This window comes from Eublepharis macularius, chromosome 3, assembly GCF_028583425.1.
Source record: "Eublepharis macularius isolate TG4126 chromosome 3, MPM_Emac_v1.0, whole genome shotgun sequence".
Taxonomy (NCBI): domain Eukaryota; kingdom Metazoa; phylum Chordata; class Lepidosauria; order Squamata; family Eublepharidae; genus Eublepharis; species Eublepharis macularius.
The window spans coordinates 52,598,093-52,618,529 of NC_072792.1; the positions used below are offsets into that span (position 1 = coordinate 52,598,093).

Consider the following 20,437-nt stretch of genomic DNA (forward strand, 5'->3'; position numbering starts at 1 on the left):
ATGTTTTTTCAAAAACAAAGCTGTGCATTACACTAGGCATCTTAAATGATACTGCAATGACATATATCATCTTCTAGATGCCATGTGAAGCAATGTAATTTTTCACGCTACAGTTGGTTTGCATTGGCCCAAAAAAACTGAGAGTGAGAATGTGCAGTGACCTCCTTTAGTGAAATCGCATTAACTGCCAAGATCAAGTGGAAAGATGAGACTCTTAAGAACAGCATGTTTATTCTTTTATTCCTTTGCACGCTGCAGCAGAAAATGGACTTGTAAGAGCAAGTCTGTTGGACATGCGATGGTCCCTAATTTTTCCCCAGAAGATCTGTTATTTTAGTTTATGGAAACATTTGAAGTACGTGTGTGTGGTCCTTTCACTAACTTTTCCTCTTGCATGGTTTCACCAGTATGGTTTCCTTGAATTCCAATTAGTCCCAGCAGGGAAAAAATATCTGCATTTGAATGTATTCATGTCTGATTTCTACTGGGGAAAAGCTATGGGGGAATGATTAAACCTTCCTTTGCCAGGGCAGCAGTCAAACTGGGGTTCTTATGGCTGCTTTGTAACATTAAACACTGGGAGATCTGAGTTGCCTCCATCCATTGTGAAATTTTGTTAAGAGAGAGATAGTAATTGTAGTACGTACTGCTGGGGGTATATATCCAAAGCCTTCAATGCCATAACTCTGCAATGGCCAAGAGAAGACAAATAGCACTAGGATACACATCTAAAATCAGGAATATTGTGTGAACCCACAGCTGTCATCTCTCCAGATGCCATTCATATGTTGGCACAGTTATTTGTACTAGTTTACAGTGCAGATCCTACAACTCTGACATCCTCCCAGCCAGCCCAGATTGTGGCCCAGATTGCACAAGGTAGTGGGCAAATTGACATAAAATTAGTTTGTGGAACTGAAACCACGCAGATAAGACTCATGACGGATTGAAGTACAGCCCTCTGAAAGAAATGGTGCCCTTATGTTCACCCTCTCATAATAAAGCACAAAATCAACACTCACATCATGCTCTTTGCAAGCTTTGTTATATTATTCAAAACAGTGAATGACAAGTCCGTGTTGATGAGCTTTCGGTCCAGCTGCATGGCTACCTCCATCAAATTCAGTGACATGCATGGATAAATTAATTAAGTTCAGGAACAGACGCATTTGTAACAAGTTCTTACAAGTTTAGAGTACTAAAATGTATAGAAAAACTCCTGCATACTCTGTACCTGGACTTGTTTTCTGTGGAAAGAGGGGGGGGGAAACTCTCACCCAGAGCACCTCTCGGCAAGAGATGGTGTCCCTGTCACTACATGCACAAGCGCAAAGTGAGCGAGCTCATGAAACCACGTGATGACATCTGAGTGGACATTAAATTGTCCTGAAGGGTGGTATATAAATCTATTATTATTATTATCATTATTATTCCGAGAAGTAATGTCATCGCACAAGGCATGGCCACCCCTCAGGAGAGCTCCTGAGATTCAGGCTCATGCGCACACGTGCCCCTTACCTGACAACTGGGCCCTCTGCCGCGGGTCTGGCCAGCTGTCTCCCCAGGCAGCCTGAAACGCTGAAGGGGCTGGCATACATGGTCCCCGCCAGGCTGGGGCCTGCCAATGCAGTGACCATGAGGGCCACAAAGCTGTCGAGTGTGGCCCCTGCTACGCCTGGCCAGCTTCCCACCCCTTGCTTCCTGGGGAGGCTGGAGGGAGGATGTACATGGCCCCCAGCCAAGCAGCAGCTCCCGGTTAGGGAACGGGCTCTTTAACTTTTAAACCCCCATTTCACCTGGCTCGTGGGGACTTCTCCCCCCTCCACTCCCCTCCTCTCCCCTCCCATTGAGTGAAAAAGTCAGTGGGATGCTTTGAAAGCTTCTCCCCTCCCCAATGGGAAGGGGCAGAGAATCCCCTCCCCCCCTTCCCATCAGGTGAAAAAGCTGTCAGGAAGCTTTGGAGGAGGGGGTTCCCTCTTCCCCCCTCCTCTGATGGGAGGGGGAGGAGGGGGTTGCCTGGAGGTGGGGGAAGGAAGGAATCCCCTCCTCCCACCGGGTGAAAAGTGCAGCTTTGAGCTTTCAAAGCTTCCCTCTCCTCCCTCCCCCATGGAAGGAGGAAGGAGTGGGTTCCCTCCTCCCCCTCCTCCTTCTCCTGATGGGAGGGGGGAGGAAATTCCCTCCCCCCCTCCTAAAGGGTGAAATAAGCAGCTGGAGCTTCCCCTGGCTTCAGCTGGCCCGTGGGGACTTCCCTGCAGGCCAGCTGAAGCAAGCCACAGAGGGGTTGCAAAAGACCCCTTTCCCTTCACTTGCAAGCCTTGGGGAAAGGGGATCTTTAACTTTTAAACCTCACGGCTTCAGCTGGCCAGGGGGAAATCAGGTGGGCAGGGCCACCTGACAAGTGATGACTTTGGAGAGGTGCCGGAACACCATTCCACTGCATTCCGGCTGAAAAAAAAGCCCTGTTCTGCACTTTCTTAATTAAACAGTGTTCAGCCACTGCACAAGGTATAGGATAGTCTGCTGTACTTTATTACACTGGTGTCAAGCTACTGTTAATTTTTCTTTATTATTATTTAAATAAAAAACAATATTGATTCAAACAGTAACTGAATGCCTGAAAATGATCTCTCAGTTCATTTTTTGTGCTCAATATCCTTTGAAGCAAAAGATAATTAACAGATTGCACAGGGTGCCAACTAGGCACTGTATGTGTCTCTGAGATACACCTGTGCAACCTAGAGATATGCTGGCATAGTACTCCTCACCAGCTACTAACGCCTCCAGTTTCCCGTGATCCTCAGGAGGCAGAGCACCAATTCATCCCCATCACAGCCAATGGCAGCACCCAGCATGCTATATAAACCTTACCCTGTGCATGGCCAGGCCAGATGACAAATCAGGCAGCATAGGGCTACATCAGTGAAGCCTGAACTACTGGACTTGGCCTCTCAATCCACAGTGACGGCTCACACAAACTCAGGCAATGTCTGCACCATGTGGGAGTACAACTCACCAACAGGGCAGATAGGTGAGGGAAGCAGCTTACAACAGACCCCTACTGACCTGGTTCCCCCCATAGAAGGTGGCACTTTGTCACCACAGAGGGTCACTCTGTTCTCCCCCACAGGCACAGAGACCTGGAGCATCTACTGAAGCAGCATGCCAACTACCTACAAAGCTCTGGGTCAAAGCAGTCATGGCGTGGACATCCCAGCATCCCAACATGGAGCAAGATAACACCACTGCCCCCATATTCCCCTTCAACAGGTCCCCTCCCCACACCCACCTACCCACCAGCCAAGGGCCATGATCACACCTCACACCTGGGCAGGAGCAACAGGTGGCCCCAGAGCAGAGAGCAGCACAGGTCTTGCCGGGGGGGGGGGGGAATGACTGCCACCAACCACAGCCCCTTGTGAGCGCCACACACACCACCAAGATCAGCCCCAACAGAGCCCCAAGGGAGGCACACCCAGGCAGTCACTGGAGTATATACCCCTGTACCAACATAGAGCAGAATTTTTCACATCACCTCCTATCCGTTCCTTTAAACTGGAGATGCTGGGAATTAAACTTGGGACCTCCTGCATACAAAACAGATGCTCAACTACTGAGCTACAACTTCTGTCCCCAACATTCATAGTTGCCTTGCATAATGCATGAAAGATAAGATATTGCCAGAACTGCTAGTTCCACTGAACGAGATCACTATCAGGAATGGATGCAGAGGAGTTAGCCGTGTTAGTCTGTGGTAGCAAAATCAAAAAGAGTCCAGTAGCACCTTTAAGACTAACCAACTTTATGCATGCATCTGCCGAAGAGAACTTGATTCTCGAAAGCTTATGCTACAATAAAATTGGTTAGTCTTAAAGGTGCTACTGGACTCTTTGATTTTGCTATCAGGAATGGTTTCCCTTTCTAGTAGCTGCAAACACTGTTAGCAGCAGTAGGATTATTTTGATTACTAAGAGATCATCCGTTAAGGAAACTGTAGACAGTAATTAATGTTCCCTAAAAATCACATTGGGAATTCATGTGGTGTAATGTTAATAATATACATTTTTCTGGCAATTAATGCTCATGTTCTTCTCCTTTGGGATGCTTCCCATTATCCTCAAAATTACCATTATATTAAGAGCTAATGTGGTATGTGGTTATTCCCACATGTGGAGCATTATACATGGAAAAATAATATACTGGAATACAGTAAACTATTTTGCAGGCTGAACTGTAATAACAAGCCACTCTCCTGTTTGAGGATCCTTTCAGCAAAACCCAGATGGACCCTGCACTGTGATCTAGCTCTCTCCACCCCTCCCCCACAACTCCTCTACCTGCAATCCTGTGAGGATTTTAAAAAAACTACATCAGATTAGTCAAATAATCACTCAATTGCTGCAGTTTTAAGCATCAGGTAATCACTGCACGGATCACTCAACTTTGTGTAGATATATTTTTATCAGGGAACAGAGGTTGCACGATTAAGCAGTTTCTTGTGTAGAAAGTGAACTTCAATCCAATTTAAAACATAATAAAAAATACTCTGTGACTACAGTTTATCTAGTTGATGGTGTATACATAACACTAAAATTCCACAATAACAATGAGACCACTCCAATATTGTCTTGTGTAAGAGTGTTGGGGCCTGTAGTTTATGATTTGCAATTAACTTTGGAGCTGGGTTTCTCCCCAAAAAGTATGAGCGCATTCCCCCCTCTGCAGTGAGTCACAGAAGGGTGGCACAAGGTAGGGAACGCTGATTCCATCCAGGCCTTCTCTAAAGTGACACCATAATTATTGGCATCCCTTCTTTACTCAGGAAAGATCCAGTACGGTGTACTGGTTGGAATGCTGGATTAAGACCCAGGAGGCTGAGTTCAAATTCCCACTCAGCCATGAAGCTCCCTGGGTCACTTGAGCCAATCAACATCTGCATCAGTCTAGCTAATTCATAGGGCTGCTATCAGGTGAAAATGGGAAAGGAGATAACTAGGCATGCTATGGGACAAAAATTAATGGACAGATTTTTTTTCCTTTCTCCTCCCAGGACAAAGAATGTTGTGATCCCATGCACAATTGTACAAATAAGCCCCACTGAATTCTGTGCAAGTTCTAAATAAACATTCATATGATCACTTGGAATTTACCAACTAAAACCTTTCATTAGCTGCAGGCTCCTAGTTGCATTCAACATCTAGGAGGACATTTTTAGGAAGAAGATTCAATGTAACTAAAATATACCCTTGAAGAATGCTCATTTTCTCCAGAGTTATTTCTGTTGAACTAGTTTTTGCAATATAGAATAATCTGCATATTTATAGGACCACAATGAAGCTGCCATAAGTTAAATAAAATACTTTTAATGTTCCTGCAACCATATACTTTGAGTTATTACAATTTCTATAGCAATCTGGGTATACTGGGCTACTTTGAAGAGCTCTTTGCTAGGAAAAATTGCAACAATTAAAATGACAAAAAAACCCTGTTTCTGAGAATCCCAATATGATTAAAAGAGCAATCTTAAGCAAGTCTGCTCAGAATCCTAATTAAGTCTATTCAGTGGGGCTTACTCCCAGGAAAGTGTTCTTTGGATTGTACTATACATTATTTAAAAACAAAAGCAAAATAAGGAATATTGTATTTCTTTCTTGAAAGGAAAATAGCCAGGAATTCCAGCCTACAGGAGGAAGTGGGCTACTCTGCACGGCAGTCCACTGTGATAATTTTACTCAGTGCTATTTGGATAAAATCTCTTGTATCCAGGGCTTTTTTTCAGGGGGAATGCGGGGGAACAGAGTTCCGGAACCTCTTGAAAATGGTCACACGGCTGGTGGCCTCCAGCGGTGCGGAGGGCAATCTAAACTCCCCTCTGTCTGGAGATCAGGGGGCGGGGCCACCAGCCATGTGACCATTTTCTCCAAGGGCAACCCACTGAATTCCGCCACCTCTTTTCCCAGAAAAAAAGCCCTGCTTGTATCCATTTCAAATTGGACTCTACATTAGCAGTGGATGGTTCCAGGTTGCTGATCTGTCCAGTTGTGTAGGATACCTTTCAGCTTGTCCAGTCTTGCCCCTCCTGTCTGCTTAAATTTGCCATGGGGTTGGCGGACTGGGTCCAGGAGACAGTAAATTCCTCCCTCAGAGAGGAGGTGGTCACCCTTGCCTTGAAGTGGGAAGTGGAGTGTCGACTCCTAATGAAACGTACTCTGGCCCCAGGAGAACTGAAGAACTACTGTCCAGTCTCAAATGTATCATTTGTGAGCAAGGTGATTAAATGAGTAGTAGCAGGCAACTTCAAGGATCCTTGAATCAAGGGGATTCTTTGGACTGGGTTCTAGCCTGGTTATGGGAATGAAATGGCCTTGGACACCCTGGTTGATGACCTGCACCAGAAGACGGACAAGGGGAGTGTGACCCTGTTAATTCTCCTGGACTTCTCAGCAGCATTTGATACTATCAATTATGGTAAAATTATGGACCACCTTTTTTGGTTGGGACTGGGAGCCACTCTTCAGTCATACACTGAAATTAGGTTTCAAAGTGTAAAGTTGGGGAATCACTGCTCCACCCTTTAGCCTCTGACCTGTGGGGGACAAGAAGGTTGTATCTGGTCCCCCATGCTTTTCAACTGGGACAGCTTATCCAGAGATCTCGGCTGAGTTGCCACCAATATGCAGTTGACATTCAGCTGTATCTCATGCTTCCAACAAATCCAAGCTAAATTGCAGTAACTGTAAACAGGTGCCTGGAGGCAGTTTTGGAATGGATGAGGGGTCACAAACTGAATCTTAAACATGAAAAAATGGAGATGCTACTGGTAGAGGAAGGTTGCACCCAGGAATTGAGTATGTCCTGCTCTGGATGGGGTTGCACTTCCCCTAAATGTTCATCATTTGGGTGGTGCTCCTGGACAGCAGTGGTGTCTAGGAGTGCCTTTCACCAGCTTTAGCTGATGAGCCAGCTTTGGCTCTTCCTAAGCAGGAAAGATCTTGCTAATGCAGTGCATATCCTGGTAACATCTAGATTAAATTGCTATACTGCACTCTATATGGGGCTGCTCTTGAAGACTGCCCAGAAGCTACAGTTGGTACTGAATGCTGCAGCCAGAATGTTGACTGGAGTGGGTCATAGGGATCATAACATTCCAGTATTTTTCCATCTACTTGGGCTCCTAATTTGCTTCCAGGCCCAATTCAAGGTGCTGGTATTGACCTTTAAATCTTTATATGGCTTGGGGACAGCATACCTTAAGGACCACCTTCTCCCATATGAGCCTACTCATCCACTCTGGTCATCTTCAGAGGCCTCACTTTGGGTGCTCCTTGTTGGCTGAGGCTAAATGGGTGGCAACCTGTAAAATGACTAAAAGTTTGGAACTCTGTCCCCAAGGAGATTCATCCGTCTCCCTCTATCATTTTCTTCTGCCCATGGGTGAAGACATTTTTGTTTGGTTTGCTATACTCCCACTAATTGTTATTGGCCTTCCTCTTCTCCCTAGATGTGTCATGTGCGTTTATATGTTTTTAATTAATTGTTTAACCAATTTATAGATATTTTGTTTTAAATACTGTTTAAATGTTTTAATGTTCACTACTATGTAGGCCCTATTTGTATGGAAAGGCAGCACAGAAATGTTTTAAATAAAATGAATAAATATATGAAAATGTGACCGAGAAGGTGGTATTTTCATAGAGCAGCAGTAGGCTTCCCAGCCCCTCTCCCCCACCCAGGTTACACTCACCGGGCCAGTGGGGGAGGCAGCGGGGGGGAAAAGCATGCATGCATCACCCACACTCCCCATCACACCAGAAAACAACATCATTCTCCTGCACAACAGGGTATCTGTGGTTCACGCTGAAGTGTGTACCCACAGCTCTTCTGTCGCACCAGAAAGTGATGACAGGGGAACACAGGAGGAGAGTACCCCACTACCCCCCGTACCCCAGTCCGCTGCACCGCTGCTTTGGGTCCTGGAGCAGCAGAAGTGTTACAACTAGCTTGATCAATACCAGATTTATTAAAAAGCCCAATTCTGATAGATTTTGACACAACACTTTAATTTAAAATAACTGTCAAAATGCCTTTTCAATTCAATTCAATTCAAATACATTCAATGGCATACAAAAATGCCTTTTCCTTCATATAAATTTCCTCCATTCATGTTGTACTTGGCATATTGACAGTCAAATTTAGAAAAAAAATATTAGAAATAACTTTTCCAATGATAAGTTCTCTCTTCCCACATATGATCAAAAGATGTTGCAAAAACATTCTTTTTAAGGAAGATTTAAATATAAAATCTTCTGATGTATATAATATATATGCTTCAAGAAAGACTCAGTTGAGCCAGTGGTTTAAACCAATTGATGAAAGACTGTTACGACAAAACTATGACTATTTGATTGAAAAATATTTCTTATCCATTGCATTCTGGAAAAAGAGTTTCAGGATAATATTGAGCTTTATGCTTTATTTTCACTGTGATAAGGAATCAATAAGGAAAGTATTACTTTAAGTGCTTTTATTATATTAAAGGAGCTTTTTAAAAATTGAATTTTAAAATTCAAGGAACAGCTGCCCTAAAGCCAGATGAGTTCACTGGAGCAGGGAAATCCTTGGATGACACCAAGCCACTATAATGACTGTGCATTGGTACAAACCCCCAAGGCTAGCACAGGAGCAGGCATGTCGGTTTTCTGCTCCGTTCAGCCATGCAAACCAAAGCAGCCATTTGGAGATGCTGGAAGCTTGCATAAACCAAATTAACCTTCAAATTGCACTGATTAACACTAGGAAATCTATAATAACTCTGTAATTAGAATTTAAAATCTGGTGTACAACTGGGCTAAGTGGAATACTTGGCAGGTTTTCTAGAGAGGACACAAAGATTTGCAGGAATACACTGAGGGACCATTACAGATGTATTTGCTGATACATTGTCATTGCTAAAAGAAATGTCACCTGCTCCAAAGTAGAATTTCACTGCTCTGTTCACAGGTGGCAAAGACGACTCTCTCACCAGTTTTCCATGAAGAAGCTTGCAAACACTGGGTTTTTTCTCCCCTACCCCACCCAATGTAGAGTGACAGACCTGGCTTCATAACAATGCCAGTTCATATGTTCAAAACCAAATGAGAATGAGGGGAATGGAGTGTCTTTTTTAAAACCGTTGCAGTTAAGTGAGTGTCGTAGTTAGACCAGAATTGGGGAGAACTGGCTCCAAAGCCCGTCACAGCCATGAAAGTCCTTGTCAGCCTAACTTCATAGACTTGTTGTGAGGATTAAATAGAAGAGAAAACTATATATGCTGTCTTCCTGAACTCCTCGTAGGATGAGATAAAAATGTGATATTAAAAATGGTGATGGGCAGTGGGGGGGGGGTGACCAGATTTATTATTGCTATCATTATTACTCAACAAGTAGGAGGAAATATGCTTTTGCCTTTTCACTCCCAAAGTTACCCCTTAAAATCCAGTAAAGATGCTTTTGAACTCCCAGCTCTACCCTATAGAATCCCCCTGTGCATCTTCCAAAACAGATTAAAGCATCCAAACCAGCATACGTATACTTTTTATTGTTTTTTAAAACAGCCTTGGGGGAAACGACATATATCTAACTGTTTCATGTAGTTAGGATCTTAATTTAATTATTTCCAATCATACAAAAGGCATAGATTTTAACTGTTGTAAATTAAAATCCCAAATGAGTTTCAAGAAAACACAATATCAACCCAAATACTTATCTACTCCAGGACTCATTTCGAGGGGGAACACACCGAAACGCTGTTCCAGCAGTTCTCCCAAGGTGTCAGGTGGCCTCGCTCACTTGATTTTCGACCATTTGGGGTCATTTTGACCTGGATCGGGGCCAAAACATCCTGGATCAGGGACAAAATGTCCCGGATCAGGTCGGTGCCAGGTGAAGGAACCCTCCACCACCCAGCACCAACCCGATCTGGGCTGAAAAGGGCCCAAAATGGCCACTTTCGGCCATTTGGGGCCCATTTCCACCAGGATCAGGGCTGAAATGGCTGGGATCAGGTCAGTGCCAGGCAGGAGAAGCCTCCCTTGCCTGGCACCAACCCAGCCCCAGCCATTTCAGTCCCGATCCGGGCCAAAACGGGCCCAAAATGGCCATTTTGAGCCATTTTGGGCCCATTTTGTCCTGGATCAGGGGGAGGGAGTTGTCCCAAATTGGGGCCAAAACAGCCCTAATCAGGCCACCAAGTGGGGGAACACTCCCCCATCTGGCAGCAGCCGAATCCCGGCCATTTCGGGCCCAATCAAATCAATTATGCTAATGACACACTTCCAGTGATGGCAAGGGGTGTGGCATATACTAATGAGTTATGCTAATGAGTTCCTGCAGCTTTTTTTAACGAAATGACCCCTGATCTACTCTACTTTACACCCATGCAGGCTTCTTTTTTACAAAGCACACGAACACAGAGATTTCCCCCCTTCAGATTTTGACCAATCCATTACCATGACAACAATGAATTGACTACCATTGTAGCTGCTGGATTTCAGAAAATGCTAAATAGTCTCCTTGTAAATCCATAGGAGATCTGTTCATTTCTACACCTTAAGTAAAAGACAAATTCTTTTGACTGAATCTGTGAGCAAGTAATTTATTATCATTTCCTTGCTGTTTATTAACAAACTGTAACTGCTCTAATGTTGTTTTAAACATAATTAAGGCTTTAATGAAAGGGGAAACCCCTAGAGCTAAGCTACCGTTTAACTGACACAGGAAGTATGCACACAAAATATGCTCCTTGTTTACCACATTATTCTCAGTTTGGAGATCTTGTTTTTGCATTATTTTTGAAGAACTATTACTGTATTGGTAACCTGCCTTTCAACCCCAAGGCTTTCAGTGAGAATAAGAATCTAACAAATAATCTGTGTCATAGATTACTATTAGGATATAAAATGTGGAGACCTGCAAGAAATTGCAAGAGGAGGGGGAAATCTCATTTTCCCTTTCCCCACCATATCCTCTTTCACTTCCTTGCTCCCTTCCCTCCTTCCCACTCACTGACTTCATCTCCCCCCCTGCCCACAGCCTCTCCTCAATGGCCCAGTTTCATGGCATGGAACCTGCAAGGACTTGCAGAGAGAACTTCACTTTTCCCTGTATCTCCTTCTCCACACTGTTCCTTCTTTCCCTCCTCCTGGCAGCCTCCATACGTCCACCTTCCCTATACCCTTCTATTGTTCAAACCCATTAAACAACTTATCTTTTACCTGCCTCTTCCATCTTCACCTATATTTCTCAATTTACTTAATTTATATACTGTCTTCCTCTACAAAGGGGGCCCAAAGCAGCTTACATTATTCTCCTTGCCTCCATACTATCCTCACAACAACCATGTGAGGTAGGTGAGGCTGAGATTGTGTGACTAGATCAAAGTCACCCAATGAACTTCCACAGCAGAGTGTGATTCAAACCTGGGTTCCCCAGATTCTACTAGATAGATCAAGATGGGTAGCTGTGTTAGTCTCTCTGTAGCAAAGAGCAAGAGCAAGAGTCCAGTAGCACCTATAAGACTAACAAAATTTGTGGTAGTATATGAGCTTTCGTGAGTTAGATATCTGAAGAAGTGAGCTATGACTCAGGAAAGTTCATACCCTACCACAAATTTTGTTAGTCTTATAGATGCTACTAGACCCAGATTCTACTGTGACATTGTCGGGGGAGGGGCTCCTGCTGAACAGTGCAAGCAGCCAGGCCTGGATGAGTCATGCAAGTCATGTGGTATCAAGTCACTCAGCGGTTGCTTCTGGGCCTGGCCTCTATGAGTCTTCCTTCAAAGGCCAAAACGGCCCCAGAAAAGGGTCTGCCTCCTCCCCCTGCCTTTTACTGGCAGGCACCAAGTCTGGAACACCAACTGCTATGGTTGGCTAGCAACACCACTGAGGGTATCTGGTTAAAGCTACAGGAGCTCTTTGATCATTTTAGGGTGTTTAACTCTCAATGTATTTTTTTTAGGTTTCATATTTTTCCGTAAACCTGGAGCATTTTTCAGGTGTGTAGGAAGATCTGTTCATGGCTCCAGTCTCCGGATTTAAGTATCCTAAGGGCCACTCGGCTATTAGTATATAAGACTGGATGGCCCTGCATGTATTTCATTCAGACCTTCTTCCCACAGGCAGCATATTAATAGAATGAATACTTGAAGGAATCTTATTTGATCTGCACTGAAGGCCTGGTGCAAAGACAACTGAAATAAACCTATTGAAACCAGTTGCTTCAGGATGTTCATGTTCCATGCAGTTATGTCACTAGTTTGTGAACGTCTGTCATTTTCAAGTGGTCATAGTTTAGGAAATAGGGCTCAGAAACAAAGACAAAGATTCCAGGTTGCAAGTGGTAATGCTAATCATAAACTTCTTTTTAACTGAAACAAAACTGTGTCTCTCTGTGTGTGTCTCTGTGAATTCCACAGAGGAATAGAGACTAGAGGTCGGAATATAGCATCTACTTAGAAATTTGCTGCCTAAAGCAACTGCTCCATACTGTTCCGTACTAAGTTGGCACACCATAATATACAATTATGGTATCACAAAACACATACTTTTAATAACAATCATATACAGGGATTAAAGGAATATAACAAGGAAGCACGTACTTACAATGTATAACAGTGTATAAAATATTTCAAAGAATATTGATTCTATATGATGTATAACCAGGGCTTTTTTTCAGCTGGAACACGGTGGAACAGAGTTCCGGCACCTCTTGAAAATGGTCACATGGCCAATGGCCCCACCCCCTGATCTCCTTGCCCTCTGCGGAGGGCAATCTAAACTCCTCTCTGTCTGGAGATCAGGGGGTGGGGCCACCGGCCATGCAACCATTTTCGCAGAGGGCAATTTAAACTTTAAACCACACCCCCGTTCCAGCTGACCCAAAGTGACGTCATTGTGTGGTCCTGAGTTCCACCACCTCTTTTCCCAGAAAAAAAGCCCTGTGTATAATTGAAGTCTGAACAGTCAGATTTTTTCCTATAAAATCTGTGTTTGATGTCAACCTGAGAACAAACCCATCAATTATTAGTATTATACACAATATGTGCTGAAGGCACATTTATTTCCTACTTATTTCCCACCTCCATCTGAGATCTAGCCATGTGTATTGCTAAGAAAGTGAAAGACTTATGTGCCTTTGCCACTGAACCAGCACGACAAAATGGAAGTAGAAAATAACAACAACAATAACAAAAAGAAATTGAGAAAAGAAAAAGGTTGCAGGCATGGGAATGCAAAACTGTAGCAGTACAGAGACAGACAAGAAAAAGACCCGGGAGGTGTGGAGCGGCAGAAAACAGAGTATCATAAATGGGAGAAAGAAAAAGATGGGGTTACCATTATTAGAGAAGTGTACAGAGATACCTTTAGTGCTGCTATGGAGACAGAGCCTGTTCTATGGAATGCAGAAAGAGAGAGTGGAAAGAGAGATAGAGTGCATACACACTGTGGAGAACCCACACAAAGGGTTAACAAAGAAAGGGATTCAGAGGGACCTATAGAAGTGTTAAGAGAGACACAACAACAACAAAAAAGAGGTCAACAGAAAGTGATTGAAAAGAAAAGGTTGGTTTAAAATTGTAATGAAATTATATTTCATGGTTAAGTAGCCTAGAACTGATAAAAATGCAAAAGTACCCTTCAGAGTGATTTGAGTTGTACAGCTTTTTGTAAAAACATTATTAAAATACAACAGAACAGGTTTGTAAACACCTAACCAGCTGAGATGCAGGGAAGTTAACAGACTTCTGTTTGTGTGCTTACTGAGGCCACAAAGGATCAAGAAACGTTGGTCGGAGGGCAAGTGAAAAATATCTTTTGTGGCCTCAGATACTTGTTTGCAAGGCTACAGTATAATCAATATCAATGTAATATTACTTACTTTAAAGGAATACTTACAAAGTATGATTGTATGAAGTTGCAACCTGAACCCACATTGATTACTAACAAGCAGACCCTTTGATATGATTGGTATTTCTTATTGGCAGAAGAGGAGAGAATTTTTGCTGATTTCTCCTCTCATACTACAAACCTCCACTTTGCCTCCACACTCACTTTGGGGGAATATCGAGTGCCAAAAATTTCAGAGACCTGAGACCAGGCTACACAATACACCCCTTTTTGCCCTTTTCTCTGGCTCCATGTGTCCTTCCTAAGACACATGGAGCCATATTAAAAGAGTGAAAAGCCCCTATGCCATCATTTATGCTGGTGAAAGAAGGGTGGGAGGGAAAACAGAAGCTCCTTCTCCCTCTTCACAGGGTCTCTTGCAGTGCTGAGCAAAAGAGTGCTTTTTAAGGTGAATTCCCCTCATGTACACCTGACTATGTCCAGTCGCAAACAAGTGACCCAGCATATGCCAGGCATATCATGTACTTACACTCTCAGGGGGCTAGAACAGGATAAGTGTGGCAGGAAAGTTCCAGTCCAGGAACTTTACTCTGTTCATGATACACAGAACTTATTTTATCTATTTACTTCATTTATACCCTACCTTTCTCCCCTTGTAGGGCCCTAAAGCAGCTTATATTATTCTCTTCTTCCCCATTTTACCTCACAACAATCTTGTGAGGTATGTTGAGAGTGTGACTGGCTCAAGGTCACCCAGTGGGTTTCCATGGCAGAGTGGGGAGTCGAACCTAGGCCTCCCAGATCCTAGTCCAACATTCTAACCACTACACCACATTGGCTTTCAGTGCAGGACTAAGCAGAGTTAAACCCCTCTAAGTCTGTTGAAGTCAGTGGCCTTGAAAGAGTTAAATTTTGTTCGGCATTGCACTGTTTATTTATATTTATTCATATATTATATTTACTTATATTTATTTATTCAGGTCCTAGTTTTAAGAACTAGGGAGAAAAGATTTTATTTATTTATTCAAGTCCATCTAGTATTGACTATTTCAACCAACAGTGACTCTTCAGGGTTTCACGACAACTTTCTAAGCTATGCTACTTTGGATCCTTTTTTATAAACTGTAGATGCTGGGCTGAACCTGATGTCTTACGTATGTTCTCTGCCACTGAACTATGACCTCTATGCACTACAATCTACTTACTCAGGGGTCTTTCCATTTACTGTAAAAGGATTTCACTGTAGAAAATGGACTGTTGATTGCAACCTAAATCTGTACACTAATGCCATTACGGCATACACTAACAGTATGTAAGTCATATGACCAATGCTTTTCTTTCTAAAAAAGAACTGCTGGTACTCATGACATTTGCCACCTTGGGTGTCCAAGCCCGCCAGCAAAAAGAGGTACTGGTACTGTGGAAAGAGGTGCCAGTACTATATCCTGGAGTGTACCGCCAGAAAAAAAATGCCCTGCATTCTTGATCAATTCTTCAACTCTGTATTGCTAATGCTACGTCTTTGTAAAATCCTATAACATTGTTTATGGAAATGTCCTTGACACTGTATGGAAATGTCCTTGAGACTGATTATACTAATCTCACACTATGTAATCCACCTTGAGCCTCAGTGAGAAAGGCGGACTATATATGACATAAATAAATAAATATAAATTATCAAACTGTATGTGTCACTGATCTTAAAATGTAAACAAGCCAGTTCACAATAAAAATCAATCAAAATGGCTCCAGTACTATACTATTTTTACTGTACTCCTAATAAGATAAAAGTATCTGGACCCGGCTGAAATATTTCTACAGTTTTAAGAACTAGAGAGAAAAGATTTTATTTATTTATTTAAAATTTTTGTTAGCCACCTTTCTACCATGCAGGAGGAAACTCAAGGCGGCTTACAATATAAATTTAAAAAATCACTGATAAAAACAAAGTTTAAAAAACACAGTTTAGGACTGCCAGTAACATAAAAACAAAGTTAATTAAAAGCAGTCCTAAGATAAATTTAGGCTTCCTGAGTAGTTTGATTCTGAAACTTAAAAACAGAAACCTTGAAAATAAAACTCTACTAAAAATAAAACCAACTGCAGAATTCATAGCATTAATAATATAGGAAGGAGAATAAAATATATAGTAACAAATAGGCAGATGTTTAACTATTATTTAATTTTTACTAATGCAATATTTACTGAAATCTTTTTATAACAGTATCATTAAGGATTTTTCTTGTTAAGTTGTAAAAAGTTTTTTACTGCAATACTAGAAAAATAAGGTGTTTCAAACACTTCACATACCCTGAGTTGGATCTGCCAGCTCCTTTCCTCTTAGCCATTTCTCTTTAAATATTTGCTTATAACCTTGTCAACAAAACTTCAGTGCTATGAAAATGAAATGATCTGTTGCATGTACATCAAAAGTTGATTTACCCAGCCATCAAACCCATGGCAACTGAAAGCATCCTATGGGATTTTATGTCCTCCCCATCTGCATGTGTCTTCTTCTCTTTCCTGTATTGCTCTATTACAGTGATACCCAAATCAAGCAAACTATGGATAGCGCTAAACAGAACTGTCTTCAAACCATGGTTTCAATAGGTAATTCCTTCTTTAGTATAAATGAGTTTAATTTGCAAAGCTTAGAAGCCGTTGGCGAACTATGGTTGAAGCTAACTAGGAAAGGGGAGAAAGTGTCGACATGAGCCAGGGCATTTTCACATGCCCATAACCTCCAGAAAATCTCGCAAAACTCACAGCACGAAGTGTCTTCCTAGAGCGATTTCCCATCATGATCCCACTTAATGGAGTGATTACTGATGTCATTGTGCCATTAAATGGAATCACGATGGGAAATCACGCTAGGAAGATGCTTTGTGCTGTGAGTTTTCCATGATTTTCTGGAAGGTTACAGGGGCGTGTGAAAATGGCCCCTGTTTCCCCTGTCTCTCATAACTAACTTAACCTCAGTTTCAGTCCCACAAATACTAGTCCTTTACTTTTACTACACAAACAAGTTGTTCCTGTGATTTTGATGTCAGTGATCTTTTGGCGGGGTTTCAATGAGGATAGTGAGTATCAGCACACAGACACCTTGATCATCTTTATATAAATAAAACCAGGGCATAAGGGAAGTGTCAATTTGTATTAAACTGGTGAGCTCATGAAGTGATGAGAATATCAGTGCTTCGCTTTTTTGCTATTCATGAATAAGTCAAGAGGCTCAGAAGTTAATGCAACCCTCACAGGTAGAAAATGTGTAAAGATGTTTTCTAAGGTCAGAATAAATAACAAACTGAATCCCTGTGTTGACAAGTATTATGCAAACAAAGCTTTTTCTTGGTAGGGGAATGTAGTGAAATCTAAAGTTATTTGTTGCAACCATCATAGCATGATCAGGTCTAAAGGTGCAACACGTGCATCTTTCTTCCAAAAATTCTCCTCAGGGAGAATGAAAGTTTAACAGGAATCTCTCAGTAAGTAAGTTGCAGCAGAACCTATAAGATGTATTCATCTGTATTTCCATAATGTCACTCTCAAGTGAATGCCAGCACTACATTTCTCTCTTATCTGGGCAGTTTGGGTATCCTCCAGGCTATGAATAGGTAGACTTACAGTATAATAGTTTTATAAAGGAATTTGTGCTGCTCCTGAGCTGGTTTATGAAACAGTCAAAGGACAAAGGAAAAAAACCCTATTGTGTGGTGGGACTGTCTTCTACATCACTCTAAAGACCATTATTTTGAAAAGATTAATCCTTTTGAATATATACGTTTCAAAGGTTACAGATATTATTTAGATGAGATCAGCTTTGTAGAAAATGGAAAACAGTCCAACAGTGGTCCTCAGTCTGCCACTTAAGTTTAATCAGGGCTTTTTTTCAGCGGGAACGTGATGAAACAGAGTTCTGGCACCTCTTGAAAATGGTCACATGGCCAGTGGCCCCGCCCCCTGATCTCCAGACAGAGGGGAGTTTAGATTGCCCTCTGCGCTGCTGGAGGCACGGATGGCAATCTAAACTCCCCTCTGTCTGGAGATCAGGGGGCAGGGCCACAAGCCATGTGACCATTTTCACTGAGGGCGATTTAAACATTTAAAAACTCCCTCCTTGTTCCAGCTGTGTGGCCCTGAGTTCCACCACTGAGTTCCACCACCTCTTTTCCCAGAAAAAAAGCCCCGAGTTTAATAATAATACTGGCTTGTTGTAAAGATTACTGGAATAGCATATAAAAATAATAGCAACATAACACCTTCTTATTAGGACCAAACACTATTTTGTGATATTTTTTCTGTATTAATTTAAAAAGTATTAATTGGATTTTTTTCTCCATGTACCAAGTTTTGAAATAATGTTACATATACATGACAAATTGTACACATGCAAGGATTGTTGCATATATGTTGATTACAAAATTTCAGTATAGTTTTATAGGTCACCATACCCACAAAAATTAAACCAGTGTTTCAAACCACTCAGATCCCCTACTGCACTCAATGCTAGCATTTTTTTCCAGTCTGTACTATGCTATTTTTGCACACATTTAAATATTGCTTACAAGCCTTTTTTTAAAAAGCGATGTTTAAAGTGCAGTTTGCATTCTGCATTTGAATTACAGGTATGAAAAACGACAAAAAGGAATTAAGAGGCTCGGGTGGGGAGGGGTGGCTTCACTTAGAATAGCCATCCCTCTCAACCATCCAGCGTTCAATGTATGTGTTGAAAGCTATCAGTCTCCCCACTACAGTTCACACACTACCCTGAGGGATATTTGTGGGGAGGGGGTGTGATGGTGGCTTCTGTCCTTAGAACCTATGCCTAGGGGCAGGGGGTCGTCCTGCCACCGGATCGAAGCGCGCCGCCTGTGCGCGCCTGACAAAACGAGCGAGGGCGCCCCCTAACGTTCATTGGGGGAGCAGCGGCCGCAGGGGCCCGCCTGCTGCTGTTTATCTGTGTCACTGTGTCAGGCGCCGCCTGCGCCTCTTACCTGAGGAGCCTGTGCTTGGAGAGGGGGGCGCGCGCGGCCAGGACGCACCAGATGCTGCTGCTGTCCGCGGTGGCGACCTGGGTGTGCGAACGGCTCTTGCTGCCGCCGCCGCTTTCGCGCTTGATGCGGCCACTTTCCTTGGAGCCGCTGCTGCTCTTCCAGTCGTACCCAAGGCCGGGCAAACTCAGCCCCTCTCCCGCCGCTTCTCCTCGCTTGGGGCTCCTAGTGCCGTTGCTGCTCCACCGCCGGCTGTCTCTCATGGTGTGAGGGGACGCCGCATGCCGGGCTGGTCTCCCCCTCAGCGCCAGCACTGCCCCGAGACTGGCGGGAAAAGCGGCTCCGCAGAAACCCAGAAGCAGTCAGGAGCCTCCCGAGTAGGAAGATGGAGACGGAGGGCTGCGGGACGCCAGCAGGCGCGGGCTGCTCTTGGAGCATTAAGTTGCGAGCGCGCCGGCTCCAACAGCGGCTTCTTGGCCGGAAAGTTGCTGCCCCGGGGGCGAGAGGAGGGCATTCTCCCAGGCAGAGCCTCATCTGCTCCCACCCTGAGCCGGGAGGGAGGGTTGTGGGGCGCAGCCTGCGCCTTCCAGCTCTCCTCAGAGCATCGGGGGAGCCTCGCGCGCGCCCTCTCGCTCGCTCTCTCCTTCGCTCTCGCCCGTGTCTCCAGCGGGAATAGGAAGTGTGTGGCTCCCGATTTAGCAGGGCGGGGGAGGCTGAGCAGGGGAGGTTCCTTCGGCGGTTGCTGCTTCTTGCTGGAAACAAGCCGGGAATTCTCTGGCGCAGAGCAGCTGGAGGCCGCCGGGACGCGCGAGAGGCTGCGAAGTGGGTCAGGGATGAAAAGGGACTCCCGGGTCACCGCCTCCTCTGTGCTCCCCTCCCCTTGGAAAAGAGGCTGGGCTCCGCTTTTAGGGAGGACAGGAGCCAAGCTGCGGCGGGAAAAAAAGGAGTGTTCCCTCCTCTGGCTTTTGCACAAGTGCAGGAAATGTTCCACTGACCTACATATTGTTCCCAAACATGAGTGACCTTTCCTCCTCCTCCACCTTCTCTTTCTCTCTCTCACTCTCTGGAGGAGGCGGCGGGAGAGGGTCTAAAAAGAAAAGGAGACTTTGGGCATAGTTTGAAGAGTCAAAAACACATGAAACGTTTGCATTTATTTTGTTAAAAGAAGTGAGAGTCAGAACGTATTAAAAGGAGGCTTTTAAACACATCTAGATTTTTGCAACACAGACGTTTATATTTTGGGCCACAATTTCTGGTATTTTAATGTTACATTATGTGTTTTAAGCTTTTATTGGGCCTTCGTATGACAGCTCTATAATTCTAGTGAGAAACTTCAACACACACCCCACATTTGTAACTAACACTGGGTTTCTTAAAGGTGGCAAAATAGAAGTATATTTGTAATATTCTCTGTCATTCTTTCTAATAGGGTTTCTAATAAAATAAAAAGCAGTAGTTTATCTCCTGATAAACTACTGCTTTTTATTTTATTTTACTCCATTTATACTGTCTTCCTCCCCAATGGGGACCCAAAACAGTTTACCTCATTCTCCTCCCTTTTTT

The 20,437-nt window shown here is 43.5% G+C and overlaps 1 protein-coding gene across 4 annotated transcripts in view; it reads right to left on the bottom strand.

Moving 5' to 3' along the window:
* Positions 1-19,522, bottom strand: part of NPAS2 (neuronal PAS domain protein 2) — an 84,273-nt gene extending 64,751 nt beyond the window's left edge. For all 4 annotated transcript variants that reach the window (XM_054973309.1, XM_054973311.1, XM_054973310.1 and 1 more), the window contains exon 1: positions 18,878-19,522. In XM_054973309.1, the coding sequence (XP_054829284.1) occupies positions 18,878-19,137 (260 nt within the window). In that variant the 5' untranslated portion in view covers positions 19,138-19,522. The remainder of the gene's footprint in view (positions 1-18,877) is intronic.
* Positions 19,523-20,437: the final 915 nt, after the last annotated feature.